Source organism: Phocoena phocoena, chromosome 7, assembly GCF_963924675.1.
Source record: "Phocoena phocoena chromosome 7, mPhoPho1.1, whole genome shotgun sequence".
Taxonomy (NCBI): Eukaryota; Metazoa; Chordata; class Mammalia; order Artiodactyla; family Phocoenidae; genus Phocoena; species Phocoena phocoena.
In genome coordinates, this window is record NC_089225.1 from 72,860,063 (window position 1) to 72,879,998 (window position 19,936).

The following is a 19,936-nucleotide window of genomic DNA, read 5'->3' on the forward strand; positions in this document are numbered from 1 at the left end:
TTCTTAATTGTTCTGGCTTTATTTTTGTAGACCTTTTCCTTCACTTGTTTTTCCTGCGTAGACAAGTTCCTTTAGCATTTGTTGTAAAGCTGGTTTGGTCGTGCTCAATTCTCTTAACTTTTGCTTGTCTGTAAATGTTTTGATTTCTCTGTCGAATCTGAATGAGATCCTTGCTGGGTAGAGTAATCTTGGTTGTAGTTTTTTCCCTTTCATTGCTTTAAATATGTCCTGCCACTCCCTTCTAGCTTGCAGAGTTTTTGCTGAAAGATCAGCTGTTAACCTTATGGGGATTCCCTTGTATGTTATTTGTTGCTTTTCCCTTGCTGTTTTTAATATTGTTTTTTGTATTTAATTTTTGATAGTTTGATTAATATGTCTTGGGTGTTTCTGCTTGGTATCCTATATGGGACTCTCTGCACTTCCTGGACTTGATTATTTCCTTTCCCATGTTAGGGAAGTTTTCGACTATAATCTCTTCAAATATTTTCTCAGACCCTTTATTTTTTTCTTATTCTGGGACCCCTATAATTCGAATGTTGGTGCATTTAATGTTGTGCCAGATGTCTCTGAGACTTCCCTCAATTCTTTTCATTCTTTTTTCTTTAATCAGCCTGTGATAGTTATTTCCACTATTTTATCTTCCAGGTCACTTATCCATTCTTCTGCCTCAGTTATTCTGCTATTGATTCCTTTTAGAGGATTTTAAATTTCATTTATTGTGCTGTTCATCATTGTTTGTTTGCTCTTTAGTTCTTCTAGGTCCTTGTTAATCATTTCTTGTATTTATTCTATTTCCAAGATTTTAGATCATCTTTACTATCATTACTCTGACTTCTTTTTCAGGTAGACTGCATATTTCCTCTTCATTTGTTTGGTCTGGTGGGTTTTTACCTTCCTCCCTCATCTGCAGCATGTTTCTCTGTCTTCTTATTTTGTTTAACTTACTGTCTTTGGGGTCTCCTTTTTGCAGGCTGCAGGTTTGTAGTTACCATTGTTTTTGGTGTCTTCCCCCAGTGAGTGAGGTTGGTTCAGTGGCTTGTCTAGGCTTCCTCATTGAGGGGACTGGTGCCTGTGTTCTGGTGCATGGGGCTGGATCTTGTCTTTCTGGTGGGCAGGCCTGCGTCCAGTTGTGTTTCCGGGTGTCTTTGAATTTAGTATGATTTTAGGCAGCCTCTCTGCTGATGGGTGGGGCTGTGTTCCTGCTTACTAGTTGTTTGGCATGGGCCATCCAGCACTGGATCTTGCTGGCCTTTGGGTGGAGCTTAGCCTTAGCATTGAGACGGAGATTTCTGGGAGAGCTCTCACCGATTGATATTACATGGGCCTGGGAGGTCTCTGGTGGTCCAATGTTGAACTTTGCTCTCCCACCTCAGAGGCTCAGACCTGACACTGGGCCACAGCACTAAGACCCTGTCAGCCACATGGCTGGGTACGTTGGGATTTTCTTGCCTTTTGGGAAGTCTGAGGTCTTCTGCCAGGGTTCAGTAGTTTTTCTGTAGGAGTTATTTCAGTCGTAGATGTATTTTTGATGTATTTGTGGGGAGGAAGTTGATCTCCACATCTTACTCCTCTGCCATCTTGAAGGTCCCCCCTTTAACAATTTTAACTCATAATTTTAATTGGTACCCTGCTACATTCAAATTCTGTAAGAGAATTCTCTTAACAGGGCTAAATCATATTACTTTACACTAATACAGTTTTTACTCAAATTCTGAAACATTCTATACTTGTTTAGTACAGTGAACTCTTACATTACTTAGGAACACATTGAGAGAAAAAAAGTCATTGTAAAAATATGAATCGTTGCTCCAAATAGCCCTTGTGCTTTTAGAAACTAGAGCTTGAGCAAGATTTAAGCCAATCAGTGGGGAACAGATCTACCTGGGGCATAAATTCAAAGCTTTATATAGTCAAGGGAAGACTGAGTCTAACACAGCCTTGCCTTCTTTTTAAAATGTTTTAAATAACCCAATTAGTACGCTTATATACGGAAACAGGAAAATAGAAATCTAGAATCTAAAAATCTTCAGTTTGAATTTTTTTTTTTTTTTTTTTTTTTTTTTTTTTTTTGTGGTACGCGGGCCTCTCACTGTTGTGGCCCCCCCCACTGCGGAGCACAGGCTCCAGACGCGCAGGCTCAGCGGCCACGGCTCACGGGCCCAGCCGCTCCACGGCATGCGGGATCCTCCCGGACCGGGGCACGAACCCGCATCCCCTGCATCGGCAGGCGGACTCCCAACCACTGCGCCACCAGGGAAGCCCTTCAGTTTGAATTTTAAAAAAAATTAGATATAATTATGCTATCCAAATTAAAGAATTATTTCTGTCTTGAAAACAATTAAAACTTTGATAACAACATAAAAAGCATGTTAGAATAAGAAATATCCATGTCCTAAATTTGTTCTAATAATTCCTTATAACTGCATAGTGAGTCTCATCTCACAAAAGGCTTTCATTTTCAAAACATATGAAAAAAGCAGAAAAGGTATAATCTTCATTTAAAGATTCTCAGAAGGTTTAGGAGACTTCCCCAGATCATATAACATTTATAAGTTGAGCAGGTAGGTTTAGAATTTAGGTCTTTTGACAACCTGTCCACAAAGTCAAAACATTTCAGTAGGGAATTAACAAACCACATGCACAATAACATTCACTAAATGGATTATAGAACTTGTATGTTATTTCATTTCTCTATACCAGAAAGATTTACTTCATTTTTTTTTCTTTAACATCTTTATTGGAGCATAATTGCTTTACAGTGGTGTGTTAGTTTCTGCTTTATAACAAAGTTAATCAGCTATACATATGCATGTATCTCCATATCTCTTCCCTCTTGTGTCTCTCTCCCACCCTCCCTATTCCACCCCTCTAGGTGGTCACAAAGCACTGAGCTGATCTCCCTGTGCTATGCGGCTGCTTCCCCCAGCTATCGGTTTTACATTTGGTAGTGTATATATGTACATGCCACTCTCTCACTTTGCCAAAAGTTAAGTGACTAACTTTTGGCATAAAACTAGTGTAGATGAAAAAAACATTCCCATCTTTTAGAGATACTCTCCTTCCAGAAAGGACAGCATAAGTTTTTCAAAACATTAACACATATATCTCAGGTAATTTATTTACCAACTCTTCCTTCTTAGATAGATAGAAACATAGATAGATATTTTTTCTTCCAGCATAAAGGCCAATGGTACACATACTATATGAATAGGTGGTAGTATAATGTAAGACAGAAAATAGCATTGCTGTGAAAGTTATTCATTTGTTTCAATACTAAAGTAATTACTGTAGCAAAGACTTGCTCATTTATCATTTCCTGTTGTCTTTGCTATTTTTCCAAGTTGTCTTTTTAAACAAATATCCTCATTGTCCTTGTTGCAAAACCAATAACTTTATTTCACTAAGTAAGACAGCAAACCAATGCAGCCAGGTTTATTCCCCATCCCAAAAAGGATCCGTGCCTGGGAACTGTTAAACAGTAATGCACATTGGTGTCCTGCCCTGAGGGAAGAGGCACAGTCTAGCTCAGCGCTAAGTTGCCATTTAAGAGACATCTTCAGACTCCCCTTCATTTTCAACTATGAAGGTTTTCATGAATACCTGAGATCTAAAGCCATATCAAGCATTTTGTTCTGTGAACAACACAACAATTTCAGCCTTAAGAATTGCTGTTGGACACTTAAATAGAATTTAGCCAGTTGGTTTTAAATATATTCCTATGAATCAAGGTTTACAAAGATTTCTACTGTGGAAGTGCCAGATAATAAAAAGAAGCTTTAAAATGGTTTCCTCCTCAAAGAATATCATTAAAGATCTTTCAAACAGGCAATGTTTGGTTCAACAATTTAGTCAAAATGTGTAAGGAGTAGCTAATATGAACACAAAGATGACACAGCTTTGAACAGAAGCAAAGCAGGGACCTGGGTTATTAGACTACTAGTTAGGAATACTGAATAAGATAACAGATCCAGTTATGACTAGGTGACTTTCCTCAGTAACTTATGATAACTAAGAGTATAACCTCCTTTTTAGCTAGATGCATTTTCATCATTCTGATAAGCCTTTTCAGAAACAGATATTCCCTCTATTTGTAAAACTTTAAAGGACGTTTCTATTTATGGGACAACCATCATTTAAAAAAATGAGTGTGTAGGTTTCAAACAGTGAAATGAAAAGAAACTTGGACTAAACCAACGATCCTTGGTTTAGGATTGTATCTCCTCTTGGGGCGCAGGAGAATTGAGAAATGATTAGAGAGCCCAGATCTGGACTTCATAGTGCCACTTAATTTCTAGAACCTATGTGCTATATACTTAACTATAATTTCTAATGCCATAAAGCAAGGTTTCCAAACCTTGACACTATTAGCATTTTAGCTGGATAATTCTTTGTTGTGGGGACCTGTTCTCTGCATTGTAAGATGTTTAATTTAGCAGCATTCCTGGCCTCCACCCACTACATGTAACTAACACCCCGTCTTCCCCAGACAATCAAAAACGTCTCTAGAAATTGTTAAATGTTGCCTCAGTTGAGAAACACTAACATAAGTTAATGGTCAACAACTTTCCCTCAAGTTCATGATTTTTGAACTAAAGCTGTATACTTGATGATAGAATCCTAAATCTAGAAAGACATCGTTATAATCTAATCTTATTTTCAAACTTTACTGATGAGAGAACTTAGGTTCTGAGAGGCTAAATACCTATCTAAGTTTCGATGAGGTAGAATAGAGATGACACTAAGTCGAAAGTTTCTGCATTCCTATTTCTGGCTCTTTCCCCTACAAAATGCTCTCTGTAAGTTGTTTACTCTGAAATTAAAATGAAATTAAGAAATAAATACAGCTACCCATATCATGGGATAATAGCCTTGTAGAGAATCCAAAACAATAGTCAACACACATATAAGTTCTAGTTGATTTTGGAAAGAGCCAAGCGATCCTATTCCAGCGGTATTATTTTCCTGATATGATGATGATGACGACGATAATGATGATTATAATGAAGATGACAGTGGTTTTCTTAAAATAACATTACAATTATCTGTGTTTCCTAAGCACATACCAATTCATGGCCAATGTGAACAGCTAAGAAGCATATTAAATTGTGAAAGGAGTCAGCTTGAATGTTAGAATATAGTCCTGACGACGTGCTTAGATAAGTGAGAGTTAATGGCTGTCTATCATTGTTGATGGGCGCTCTGCTTACTATTAATTATTCTACATATAGAAGACAACGTGGACACTTTCTTAAAATTACCTGACAGATAAGTTTCCCTGGCCTGCCTGGTGGTTCTGTCTCATGTTTCCATTGCTACATTTCATTAAACATCAGAAACAAAGGCATATGTGCCAAATCTGGGGAAGGGTGAGTGGCTGGGCTTTGGGGATAGAAGTGAGATTTGCTCAGAGATCATTTCAAACAACCAGAAACCTTAAACTTCCCTAGGGCTCTTTAAATAATGGAAAAATAAATAGGAAAAAACCTCAGTGGTGCAAGAGTTGTAGAATAATTGTGACAGTACGTGAACAGTCAACCCGCAGAAGTGAATTTGGATGTGTACTGCCTGACAAAACACTAATTGCCTGTTGGTTTAAACTCTGTAGACTAATAACATGATCTTTCTGGAATACTTAATTTCTGGAGAACAAATGGAGCTTGTTTATAGGCTTCATTTTCTGAATGATTTTTTAAATTTATTCCAAAATTTTTTTAATTAAATAGACATTTATTTCCGTTATTAAATGAAATGCTCTTGGGAAGAGGTTTTCGAATGTGTGGCTGACACACACAGCTTTGAATCATAGAAAATGTGAAAGATTAAAAGCAATAGATTTTTCTTTTTAATCGGCCTGGAATATATATTACAGGAATATTATATAACACTACCAAACATTGATGAGGCATTCACAACTCTCTGTAGAATCTTCCATCTCATTCTGTTTGGGGTAATTAATAAACTTGTTGTGTTTGTGTTTTATGAAATGAAACATTAACAGTGTCACCATAAAGGACATTTATTAACACAAATGCTAAGAATTATTTTAGGACATACCCAAAGATATTAAACTTGCTTTCCAAGATTTACTCATTTTTCTCAGTTATTGGTCAAACCTCTTTGGATTATATGTTAAGGAAGGGCTTTCAAAGGTAACTTTGTGTAAAAACTTTTGCAGCTTTCACAATGCAGAAGGACCTATCAATCCAATATGGTTAATATTGATATTCATACCAATATTGTCATTTCTTGGGGGCTATTGGGAGAGATCCCAGAGGAACTCAGAAGTAGGGAGAACAGGATTGCCCTGTGCTTTTCCAGAGCACTAGAATGCCTCAGGGTTATGAACTGGCTTCTGGGAGAGCAGGTCTCAACTTTGCTGCATCTAGGAAAATAGGTAGATTGATCAAGAACACTGAGAAATGGAAACTCAGCAAAGGAGAGTTACATAGGCCAATAGTGTTTCTGTAAGCTCTAACCATGGAAGAGGAAGTCCTGGCCAAAGTCATTTATTATCTATATAAATTTGAGGACAGGAGTATCTCTATTGTATAGCCTTTTTCATCAAGCTGTCTTAGCTTGATGTCTTAAACATCCAAAGAATATATGCTCTATTCATGTTCACTAAGTGACCTCATTATAACTGGGCTTCTCAGAGAATTCGACTCTAAGAAGAGAATGTATTAGGCAGAGAACCAAATCCTCTAGGTAACTCTTTCTCATTGCAAATCCACACACAGACATTGAATTTGGTTAATCTCAGTTCACTGGGGAGCAACAGCTTACTCTTAGTGTGGTAAAAATGTAGATTTCTGAGTCCACAAGTCCAAGAGATTTGTCATGAATTTACTCAATATCCAATTCTTGCCCTGTCTTGTCCCAGTTCTCCATCTCCACCGAATCATCATCTCTATGATGTGCTGCCCTTGTTGGTTCTCTGCCCTTGACTAAACTTATCTCTGTGCCCCCAACTTCCAACCACTTCCCAAAGTTCACGTGTAACTGTGCTCCATGATTGGCAAATTCCCCTCTATCCTCAGATGCTTCACTGAAATTCTCATCTCTCTTCTTGCATATTGAAGCACTAGCTTTCCCTGAGAATACCAAGTCCCTTCAGCTTTCTCACAAGGTGGCCATATTCTCTACCCTTCTCCTCCACTCCCCCATCTCAGGACTCAGAGGTGAGGATGGGGTTCTGTCCTCTTTGGTCCTCATTACTATTTTCAGGTTACTGGACCACCACTTCCCTCAAGCCTTATCACTGATTTTCATCCACCTTTATGCCTGGAGCTTGTCTCATAAGTTAGATTTCTCTTGATTACGTTTGAGTTCAAACTAAAAGTCTGAGCGTTTTCCAAATGAACAACTAGAGGGAATAAGCTATGACCCATGAAACAAGTAGCAGAGTTTAGAAATGCAATTTCTCTGAGAGATTTTAGTTTCACAGATATTTTAAAATATTTTTAGTTGATTATGTTTGTACATAGTCTCAAATTGTCAAGATGTGAGAACTGAATTTTTAATGTGCTTGATAATGTGGGTTCATATATTGGGGGCATGTCAAACTCATTAACAAAAGCAGCAAATCAAAGCACTCTGGATATTTGGGGGTTCTTTTGAAACTGCTTGAATTCTATATATTAGTTTTATGGAGAACTATGTGTCTTGAAATTATACAGAGCACTTGGACATATCCTACACTTCTTTCAGTTTCACACCTTCTACCCATAATCATACTACTGTTCCTTAGGAACAGAAATAATATGTTTGAGGTAAAAAGGTAAACCATGGTGGAGATTTATGTCACTTTCACCAGTGATATCTAGATGTTTGCCTCTTATGCCAAGACTTGTTTTTCCTTGATGATCAGTTTTTGTTGAAAATATTTGTTCTGACTTTAACGCTTTCCCTAAATGTTTTGCACAAACAGAAATAAATTCTTCTATACCACATTCCTGTTATTTTTGTTTGATACCTCTCCATCACTATGGTCACCCATTACACAGGTTTTCTTTTAAATAATGAATGTGTAGGTCCTTCAGACATACACTGTGGGGTATAAATGACTAATTTAAAGCTCAACTGGGAAAGAAATATAAGTGATATCATGATCTTGCAGTTCTTTCAAATGTTATGTCCTCATTAAATTCCTATTTGAATCTCATGTTGTAATAATCTGGTGACCCTGTTATTTTAAAATGATCAAAATATTACCATACATAACATTATGTTGACTGGAGGAAAACTGAAAAAAAAAATGGCCACGTGAAAAATGTGACATACTGAGGTGTCGAAGACACAAATGGTAGGCCCTCAATAAATATTTCTTTATAGGTGAACTAAAAACTCAGCCAAAGTATCTCGCAAAAAGTTGTTATATGACTTGGGTAGGAAAAAGATAAACCTTTTGTAATTTTATGACCTCATAAATGACAATATATGTATAAAAACTCTGAACAACATTACATGAACAGACCATATCCCATACAATGTGTTACCCTTCCCATAAAAATAAATTATTTTCAGTTGTCAGACCCAAAGAAAAAGAACAGCAATAGCTAGCTCACTTGTTGCTTGCTAATGCCTTATGTAACATCTTTTAATTCAAACTTCAACTCTGTAGAAGTAGGCTTATTAGTTCCATTGAACAGATGAAGAAACTGAGGCTCAGAATGGTCAACTGATTGGTTCAAGGTAAAATAATCAGTAATAGCATGACCAGTGTTTCAACTCAGCGCTGTCTGATTTTTAATGGCTTTAACCACTAAACTGGCTGCCACACCTTTATGGAAGAGAAAAGTAGGTAAGTAACACTTCCTGGTGAACAATTTGTTTCAGAAAGGAGCGTTTCAAATAGGAAAAAGTGCACATAAATGATGCAGGATTCACTTATGAACTGGGGCATAAACACAAAGTTTTCCAGAGTGTCTAGCAGGGCCCAAGGCAACTCTTCGGTAGAAAACCTTCATCTGTATTGCAAATACTATTTCTGTGTTTATCTATAACCATGAACATAACATCATATTACAGATGACTGGCTACATGATTTTATGGGGAAAACAATGAAAGCACAGAAGTTCAAGAGAGCAGGAAAAATTGTGAGTTAGAGTTCATAGAAAGCTTTATGAATTTTGCAGCACTCTAAAGTAAATCCCAGAGGGGAAAATACTCGAATTGAGACGCTTTCCCCCAGAAATCTTGAGAAAATCTTGACATCTTAATTCACTTCCTGAGCTTAAATATTCTAGGCCAGTCTGGTGGCACTGTAATAGCCTGGGAAAACGTTTTTTATTTATTTCACTGTTGATGCCAATATTTGTGCTACAAGCTGCTGCCTGCATTTGCTGCTATTTATTTACTTCCTACAGATCAAATTATTGGCGTAGACATAACATGCTTTCCGGTGAAGTGCTCCTTGTGTCCACAAGCAAATGGAAAAAGCTTCCATTTTAAATGCAGATTTTTGCCACAAGACTGAATTAATTCGTATTATAAATATGATATGTGACCACTTGCTATTCGTGTCTATATATGTATAGTGGAAGAGCAATTGAGGCAAACAGTAAATAAACCAAGCAAGTGCCCTATTTGCATGGGTGGCTGGTCAATATGTCAAAATACTGTGACCAGCTCCAGGTCAGCCACTTAGCTTCTTTGAGCCTCAATTTTATTCCCCCTAGTATTTGTAACCCTGTTTTACTGAATTGACGCTAGAGCAGATGAGGTAATGTGAATGGATCTTTGTAAAACTACAAAGTATCACACACACATTTTCTACTTATGTAGGATTACTTGGTAACAAATCCTGTTCTCTTCGGCTTCTCTTGTGTATATGGATAAATAGGACACAGATGAGGAGAATTTTAAAACCAAACAATACAGTGCTTATAATATATAGACTTAAGTTCAAAGAGAAGAGTAACTCTGGAGCATCTCACAGCAATGGGGTTATCATGGCGAAACATTTTTGACTCTGGAACTCACAAGGGGTTAACTGTTAAGGTGCAGAGTGCATCCCCAAACCTCTAAGAATGTTAGGTAGTGACACTTCTCCCCTGATCCCTGACCGTTGACATTTTGCTGGTTTCTGAAATTAGCGATGATGGTTTGGACCTTAGCTCTATCACGTAATCTTTTTACTTACTCTTCCTGAACCTCCATTTCTCACCTGTCAAACACATATAATATCTGCCTCACATTTCAGTTGTTAAGACTGAAGGAGACAATACATGTGAAAAGCCTTTGTAAATTGCAACGGCTTCTACAGAGAACAAGTTATTATGACAATTTGCTTAGGCTATCTAGATACCCTTTCAAGATGTCAGTTTCCTCTCAGTGTGGAGAAATGGGCTGATGGAATAATAATAGGTTGGATGGAATTTGGTTTAGATGTGTATTTCTGGTTACTTTCTTCCATATTTCAGACCTGAGCTTAATATCTAAATTATTGCTTAAACATAAGGAAAAGGTTTCTAAAGAGAACATTTCCTAAAAATTAATCCTGCCTAAATATTATAAAAAATGGTGAATAGCCACACTGTAATGTACACCAAGTAAACACATGGACTCCATGCGTGTCTGTACCTAGACTCAGAGGTAGGGAGACCCTGGCTCCCTCCCAAGAGTGGGAATGACTCAGGGCTTACTTTTCTCATTAACAACTAATAAAAACGGGAAGTTTCTCTTCCCATATTCGGGCTATAATCTAACATATTCTGTATCTTTACTCAAGCTTTCTGACTGTTCTATTATCCAGTTCCCGTTGAACCTGTAGATACACGAGGAAGACAGACTGAGCGTGCTTTCTCTCGCAACCATTTTCCTCAGTATTCTGGGTTATCTTTTTCCAATTTGAAAATATACATAAATATAACTCATAACTTTAGTCTGCCATAGGAACTCTATCATTGAGTTATACATATTTTAACGCTATGCTCTAGAATGTTATGAAAAATTGATTTAAAAAAATCCCCAGCTATATGAAGAGCCTTTTGGCATATTTTGTAAAAATCACTGTCGAAGATCTTATCCATTCTGTATTTTCCAGTGATGCCTTATAAAGAGATCTATGCTAAATATTTCCTTTAGAATTTAATTCTGGAGAAACTTTGTCTTTGGTCTCTGAACTGATTATTTATTTTTATCAGACAATAAAAGACCTAAGTTCCATTTTAGCAGAGATCTTGGTTGATATATTCACCTTTGTAAAGCCCAGGACAGCAGAGTGTGTATGGCAAGGACTCTGAAAATATTTGTTGAATGAATTGATTCAATCATAATTTCTTTTTTTATATTGGTTGCAAGAATGCTTAGGGCTAAATGCAGTAACGATAATAGTCTATGTTGCTAATATGTTTATTTTCCTCAACAGTTCTGCTTTTATGTTTTCAATTTCTGTTTAAAAAATTTTGTTGAATATATTTTAATTATAAGTCACTGCAAATACTTTTGGAAACTGGTACAGAATGGCATTTAAAAATACATTTTATTTTCTAGATGATAAAACACAGACTAGTTTAACTACATGACTGTTTTGCTTGTTTGGTTTTTTCTTACATCTAATAGCTTATAAAATTAAGTATATTTTTATCAGAAAAAAATATAGCCACTTTTATGAAGCATGACCAGACTTTTAGACAGAAAAGCAACCCAATCAGAAAATACACATACCAGATGAAGAAAAACAAAAGAGTTGCACTTCATTTTTTTTTCATTATAAGACATGAGGGAATATATGTGTATATATATATATTTTTTTTTTAAAGAAAATGTTGCAAATTTCAAGAGGTATAAAACATTTTCTATTTAAAAACTTCTAGAAGGAAAGTTTAATATTAGCATTTTGAAACAATGGAAATCCCTGAAAGCCTTAGCTTTGTGGTTTTATAAAATTGTGTTCTCTGAACCTTTCTGTGAGTGAAGAGAAAGACCTAAATCTAAGCCCGTCTTAGACTGATGAAGGGAGAATAGCATTAAGTGGCTTGTTTAGCTCATCAGACAGGGATCCTTGTCTGCCTTGAAACAAAGAGATCCAAAGCTCTTGATTCAGGACTCACTAATGCCTTGGGTCTCATTAAAGGAGAGAGGGCAAAATAGAGACCAAAGTCAGACACAGTTGGAAAGTAATGCTGGCAGGGATGATTTGGCAAATTCTTTGGTTTCCTAGCGTCCACTTCAGTTATGTGCCTATGAGGCTCATGGAATTCACAGCTCTGCATAAGTTCGGTCAAGCTCTAATCATGTTAGGGGCGTGGCTCTCTTAGTTTGCATTTATTTTTTTGTAAATTAACCCCTGCTTGTCCTTACTTGGAGTCTCTCTTTTTAAAGTGATATAAAAAATGAGACACAGCATATTTTGTTTTAGATTTAAGCTTTCTTTAAAGTATGTTTCTATTTTTGTAATCAGAAATATATGTTCTTGTATTAATAGCTGCAAGGTAGGCTCAAAGGAAAAAAAGGGCGGGGGGGGGAAGCTAAAAGTTTAAAAACTATAGTATTAAGGACATGTTAGGGGGAAAATTAGAGTGCTTTAAGATCTGTACTTCCCTGTGGTGGGAGAGCGCATGAATGTTTGTTCAACGAGGGAAGTGACTGACATTAAATTAGCTGTGAGCACATAGCAAACTTCTAGGAACCATGAAGTTCTAGTTCCTGTTTTCCCTCCTTGGGGAGTTTTGAGCATGTGGAACAGAAATTAAGAGGACAATGACATACTGAGTCTCCATTTGGTTCCTTTTACTTTTTTCCAAAGTTTGAGTCCCAAAATTCAGGAAATGCAAATACTACTAGAAGCCTGGAAATGCTGAGGGACCTGACTGTTATTTAAATAATGTCTAAAAAAAGGGTATATATTGCATTTTAATAAGATCATCGATGAAGATAGACATATAAATTAAATCCAGGGGAATTTTAAAGTGTGCAATCAATGTTTAATTAGAAATTGCAAGCTTCAATTGACATTATCTTTGTTCCTGTCTTAAATTTGGATTTCAACAAACATGTATTTTTAAACTCTACTTTTATCTCAAAGGTTTTTCTTTGGGATCTACTAGATAAATCTGATGTCAAATTAGAACATCTTGGACAACACTGAGTGTCTAGATAGTTTTCACTTGCATGTATTTAAAAACACATTCTCACGTTCAATAAAGACCTAAGATAGGAAACAATGTCAATTAAAAGCATCGACACTGAAGATCAGAGATGATCTGTTTGAAACCAAACTCAAATATAAAATATTTTTTGGAATAAAAGTTCAACTCCCCAAGCTCTTTGAAAATGGACAAACCGTTAATATGCAGTATGCATAATATAGAGAGAATAGCAAACTCCATTATATTTATTGGTGCAATGTTATAAATGCAAATATATTTGCACATTGATGCTAATCAACTTGAAGAGTTGTTTCAGGGACAGAATTCTCAGGGAGATGTTTGATTCTGCTGTGAGCTCAATGGAGAAGATATTCACAATATGTTACATTTTTGAAGATTTTTTTCAAAATGAATTACTTTGCAAAACAGGTATAAATGTATTTTAAGTGCAGGGTGTTAAGTTACTCCTTGTATAAAAGTGAGATCATTGTAAAATTTCCAAACATTTTAGGTTACAGTAAAATTAAATATGTCAGGTAGTGACTTAAAATGCCAATATATAGTTACTATTTTTAATAAAATATAGAATTTAACTTTTATATCATTTAAAATTTAAAATATATGCTATTAGCTTCAGACCTCAATTTTTCATGATTATCTTTTATCACTTTTAATATTTTCCTGTAGATCAGCATATTCCAAAGTGCATTCTTGGTTATACTAGTAATGAAAAATGTGCCACAAAAAATGTGCTATTCATCGAATAAGTTTGATAAAAGCTATGTGTTACTAGGAATTATTCATAATTATTTTAGGTGTGATAATGACAGTTTTATTTAAAAAGGGTTAATCTTTTAGAGATGCAAGCTGAAGTATTTATGAATAAAATAACAAAATTTCTGGAATTATTTCCACATATTTTGAAAGTGGAGAAAGATGGGTGTGGGGATGGGGCTAGGTTAGCCATGGGTTGATGTTACTCAGTTTGAGTGATGAGTACATGGGGGTTCATTTTACTATACAGCCTACATTTGTGTGTATTTTGTATGTATTAGAAATTCTGCACAATAAAACATAAAAAACATTAAATAAATAAAAGATGCACATCTCTTAAAAATTTTACAGTGCATATAAGAGCCATGAAGAGTTTTGGGTAAAAAATTAATTTGTTTATCTGGACTCTTCCCAAACCTACTGACCATGGACTCTTCTTTTCAAGGAACACCTATTAATATCTCTCCTGAACACTTTGGGAACAGCTATACAATATCTACGTAGAACTAATGTTTTTTCATGTATCATTGTCCATGATAATTCTAGACTTCTAGCACATGCAAATTTTATTTACATTGTTGAAAATCATTAAGATAAAAATGGAAAATTAAAAAGAAGAATCCTTTTGTTATTTCCAAATTCTGAAATGTTTGAGATATCTATGAGTAAAACATCTGATTGACTAACTTTAAAAAGTTTCATCAAGATTTATCATGTTTATAAATATAATGGCAGAAATAGTGTTCAAGGAGGTGCAATTTCAAAAAGAGTGAATAGTAATCCATATTTCAAAAGATAAGCATTTTTTGATTGAATATTAGCCATAAATCTAGTTATAAATGTTTAATAGCTAAATGGAAAACTGCTTTTTTTAAAAAAAACTGCTTATCATTATCAACCTCAATAATTTTACTTTTATTATATTATATTTTTTATCCTAAATTTCTATGAAATTTAAGAATCTGTTAAAATCTTATTTGAATACCCATAAGTTATTTCTCACTCAGGAAAACTATATTGGGTAAAAATATTCCTCAAAATAATATTCTGTAATTGCTAAATAAGATTTACATGTCTACATTAAATGCTTTATAATTTTGCATGTGTCAGAGTATAATTTTACTCTGTATAATTTTGCATTTTAGTTTCTAAATAAAGAATTTTATTATTTTTTAAAATAAATTACCTATACCTTTTTAACTCTGCATCAAAATAGCCTGTATTACTATTTATAGATGTCCTTTCTTTCTAAACTTTTTTATTGTTGACTTTTATAAAAATTCAAACAAGAACATTTGCATTAATTATAATATACTGCCAAAAATTGCATTAATTTCCATTGATGCCCATTAATTTGATAAATGTTGTCATTTGTACCGTTCGCACTGTCAAAACAAGTTAATTATATCTTACTGACATTTTTGACAATTGCTTTAACTGTGGCAAAAAAAAAAGTGTCTTATTTGCTTCGACAAAAATTCAGTCTTGTCTATTGAAAATTTGAACTCAGCAAGAGAAGACTAGCACATGTCAGAAGTCTTGCAAGATCAGCTTAGGATCAATGGTAAACAGTGGTTCCCCAGAACTCTTTAATAGCAGTGCTCATATTTTGTAGTAGAAAATATTACGTACCTGTATAATCTGTTCTTGCATAATGCCCATCTTCAGATTTAGTAGCTGTAGTTGTGTTATCTGTGTTAAAAAATGAACAATAAAGATGAACTGTTTCCTAGATATCCTTCTAACAGTATCTTCACTACAATTAAGGAATTTTCAACTATATTTCCAAGCAATCTTTATACAAAGCAGATTTACAAGGTCAATTTCTGTTTGAGAGTGAATAATAGAAGGATATAGACTTTCTAAGGTTTAGGGCAAGGAGAAGGTTCACAGTTATAACTGAGATAAGTTGGATAAAAGAATGACCAATCAAAAACCAAAAAGATGTTTGTTTCTGAACGAGAAACAAGATAGAACGTTCCAGTACATACTGCTTATAAAAATGTACTTGAAATATTTCTGTTGAGTTAATACCTAAAAGTGGTGTGATTTGCTTTTGATTTCAAGGTTGTCTAATAATCTTTAGATTCTTTGCTAAAAATGATTTTCACTTTCTTTTTTCCCTGTGCAAGGAGTATATCGGCTATCTTCTGAATATTGGCCTCTGGGTTGATGGCACTGTGAAGGTACAGTCCCATTATATAGAAAAAAATATGGACTGTTGCCAATAGGCCCTCAAACTCCTATAATCACCACAATTGCTGCAGTAAAATTTACTGCCCATTGTAAGTCAGAATTGTCTTTCAAAAATGAAGCTGCTGCCTAATAAGGAGTTATCTCCACTTTTCATTTCTACACAAAGACTAAAGACATTCTTTAAAATTAATTTTGGTGTGAACATTACCTTGACATCGACCCAACGACATGACTTCGATTTTCTCCTGTTTCTGACATGATGCTTCTTTGATTTGACATGCATTATCATAAGATTTCCCATCAGAAGCACAGAGGGGATTGAAGTTGGTTTGAGAACAGTCAATGTTGCACACACACCTAAAGGAAGAGAGAAATAAAAATGTGTGACATCAATAGTGTTGTTACCACATTATAAATAAAACACAAAGTGGAAGAATTGCTAGGTTGGCAAAATGCAAGTTGGCAAAATTGAATTTTATCCTTCCAGGGGAAGTTCCTTCACTCTTCTACCTGAGGTGAAAAGAAACATAGAACAAATCAAAAATAATTCAAAAGACTGAGCAATGGATAAAAAATAAAAAGGGAAAACTCAGAAAATAATCATCAGTTAATCTTTGCCACTGGAACTTTTAAAACATGTATATAAACTTCTGTGCTGATGCCTGCAGAATTTGAATAAGCTGAAGTAGCCATGAAACTCTGCTTTACAATTTCCTTAAATGAAATCTTGCTGTGTTACTTCTTTTCTCAGGATATTTGAATGGTGAAAGCTTGAGGAAAATGATTCAGAGAACATTTAAGAGAAAGTACACACGGAGATTATTTGGAATACAATCAGGAGTTAAATTTCTTCAGCATATATGAGGATACACATAAGATGTGCTAAACAGGAATCTTCAGTGGTCCTTAACGTTTTGAGGAGATAACCAAACCCTTTGAGAATCAAGTAAAAGGCATGGATCTCTCCTCAGAAATACCTATATTCATATAAACAACTCTGCATAATATTTTAGGGGTTTCATGGGCCCCTTGAAGTCTATCCCATGGAGCCCTTTCCCAGATACATACTACTCTTTCTATTTTCAATTTTAAATAATTATAAGTTGATTATCACTCATGATTTTAATATTTTTACTAATAGAAATAAAAATTTGGTGCATTAATGAAAATTAGGTCACCTGAATTAAGAGAATTAGACATTTAAAGCAAGCTTCTTATGATTTTTCCTATGTCCTTATAATTCTCTGTATTTTACAATCTACTTTGTTACTCAGAATATCGTGTTTATGTGTGCAAATATGTTAGTGCCTTAGAATATAAACCCATTTAAAATTTTTATTAATATTTCTGTTACTTTTCTAAATAGATGATATGCTTCTTGAAGTGATGAATCACACATTTTAGTTTTGTATATCTACTTGGAGCTGAGCATAGGATATAGTGATAACAAAAACAAGCAGCTGACTACATGCTGGGTTCTAAACATGCATTGCTTTCTTTAATCTTCAAAACAGCCATTTTTCAGTCCAGTGATATTACATAATGTCAGAGAGCTAGTAAATTGTGGAACAAGGACCCCCCACAGATGTGTTAAAGTAAAATACAACCCCTTTCCTCTTACTGCAGGCTGTGTATGTTTCCCGGAAAAATTTAAACATAGCTATTTATAAGCAGGTTTCTGGGCCTCTGTAAGTCTAGGGGAAAAGCCTAGGATTCTGTATTCGTAAGCAGTCAGCCTGGCACCAGACTCACTTCCTAGGAATCACTGCTTGATCGGTTTGTTGGCTGAGTGCAAGAGGGTTTGTCTACACATCAGTGCTTCTCAGAGCATAGTCTTTAAACCATCTGTATCAGAATTACCTAGATCTCTGTTAAAAGTGTTGGCAGATACTGTACTAATTCATTTAATATTTTTTTGGTAAGAGAATTGCTTTAGGAACACTTGGTTATTTTTAATATTTCACTTATTTAGATACAAATAAGACAGATGGTAACCATCCCTACATGCTTAAGTCATTGAGAGTGGTGTTCCTACCTTGGCCATGATGGTGCTACATGATGACAGCTACTGGGATCGCGACATTGCTTCCTTGGCTGATTCTTGGCATCTGAAAAATCTGAGATCAGGAGCTCCTACATGTTCAAAGAGCTTTTGGTCCTTTTCATAAAGGATTTGGAGAAGTGACTTGTAGCTCAGGCTTGTTCTCCTTAACCATTTGTAATAAATAAAGAGGGGAAGGGACTGACTTTTTTTGTATTTTTAAAAAGACAGCTTCATTTAGGTTGAAGACAGTTTAGGTTTTGACTGTTGTTGTGTTAGACTCTAGAGACTATCTCCTTGAAAGACACTGAAATAATTATCTGTTAGCAGCAGCAGAACAGAGAGGAAGGTATGTGAGAACCTCTGTCCATCTGGAGTAAACTATGTAAGATATCAAGGGCTTTTCAGGTTTCTCCAAATTGAACACAAAGAAATTCAGGGATGTACACCATATATAATCTTGACAAAAAATGACTGGCAATTCAGAAGTCCATTTAATAATCGTAACAAAATGGTGAAATGAAAATAGAGATGGAAAGAGAAAATTTGATTGAATCGAACTGGCTAGATTCAACGTTTCAGTGAAGAATTCACTTAATTAAGCCATAGCACCAAATTAAACAATTGTTCAGGATATCTTACAAGATCTTCCTTTTCCAGTTGGCTTTTTTTTTTTTTTTTTTAGTTTGACTGATCTGATCTTAGTCCCACAGACTTTTTGATGCCGACATCTTCTTCCCTTTCCTTTTCTAGCATTGCTCATTCAGGTATCTCCTTTCAAGGTTTGTTTCCCCTTTGGCAATTCCTTATTCTTACTGCCTCAAATAAAGCCTTTCAGGAAATGCCTAAGATAAAAGTGTAGACATTTGGCATTTCTATTCTCATCTCAAAAGGAGGACCTAGATTCTTTGAGGTGAAAGTAAGATGGAGTTTTGCTGGGCTATAAGCTTTCGGAAAGCATGGGTTATAATTATCTTTTTCTCTACTGTATAGTGTTATCATACCTTCTCCTTCCTCCCTCCTCTTTGGGCCTTGCATATATTAAATAAATGCATGAGTATAATAAATTTGCTCATGAATTTCAGCAACAATTGGAAATTGGAAGTCTGTGAAGAATGTTTTTCTTTCTTTGAATAAGTGGAAAAAGCTTCATTGATTGCTGAAATGGCTTTAAAACTATGTAGCTTAGGGAAAGGGAAATGTTGGGACTGGCTTACAAAGACCTACCATTTCTACGTTTATGAAAGACCAATGAACTCTGATTATGTGATCGTTACTTACTATATATTTTTTGTACCTAAGTTTATTAGGCTTAATTCATTAGAAAACCATGCAAGATTTCAGGACCATGGTCTCAGACTGTTAAGTCTATCTTGATTTTTATCAGTAGTGGCTAAATCATCTTTGTGTTCCCTGTTCCGCCCAATACCTTTCACACACTAAACTTTCAGTAACTGTGGTTTCAGTACATACATAAATGAAACGAATGAATACAGAAACATGATTTTATATTTTTAAAGAAAGGATAAAATTAATATAAATTCTCATCACTCTACTGCCATAGAAATAGACATAGGGTAGCTAAATAATTTTCTTGGCAAATATTAAATGTCCTCACTGAGATCAAATGAATATTCAGTTGAATTTGAGGATAATTATACTAGCTTGTTTAATGATAGTGCCTGTCCTAGTGTTATGTGCTTTATATGTTATTACTCCTTTCATCCTTCTATCTCTATGAGGTAGTTACTTTTACCATCTCTATCTTACAGATAAGAATATGTAGGCTTGGAGAAGTCACACAGCTTGTACGCAGAAGAACCTAATTTCGAAT

At 35.1% G+C, this 19,936-nt stretch overlaps 1 protein-coding gene across 1 annotated transcript in view; it reads right to left on the minus strand.

Moving 5' to 3' along the window:
* Positions 1-19,936, minus strand: part of TMEFF2 (transmembrane protein with EGF like and two follistatin like domains 2) — a 248,647-nt gene that overhangs the window by 36,213 nt on the left and 192,498 nt on the right. Inside the window, exons 6-7 of the mRNA XM_065880489.1 lie at positions 16,270-16,418; positions 15,498-15,557 (exon numbers count right to left, since the gene is read on the minus strand). Coding sequence (XP_065736561.1) covers positions 15,498-15,557; positions 16,270-16,418 — 209 coding nt within the window. The remainder of the gene's footprint in view (positions 1-15,497; positions 15,558-16,269; positions 16,419-19,936) is intronic.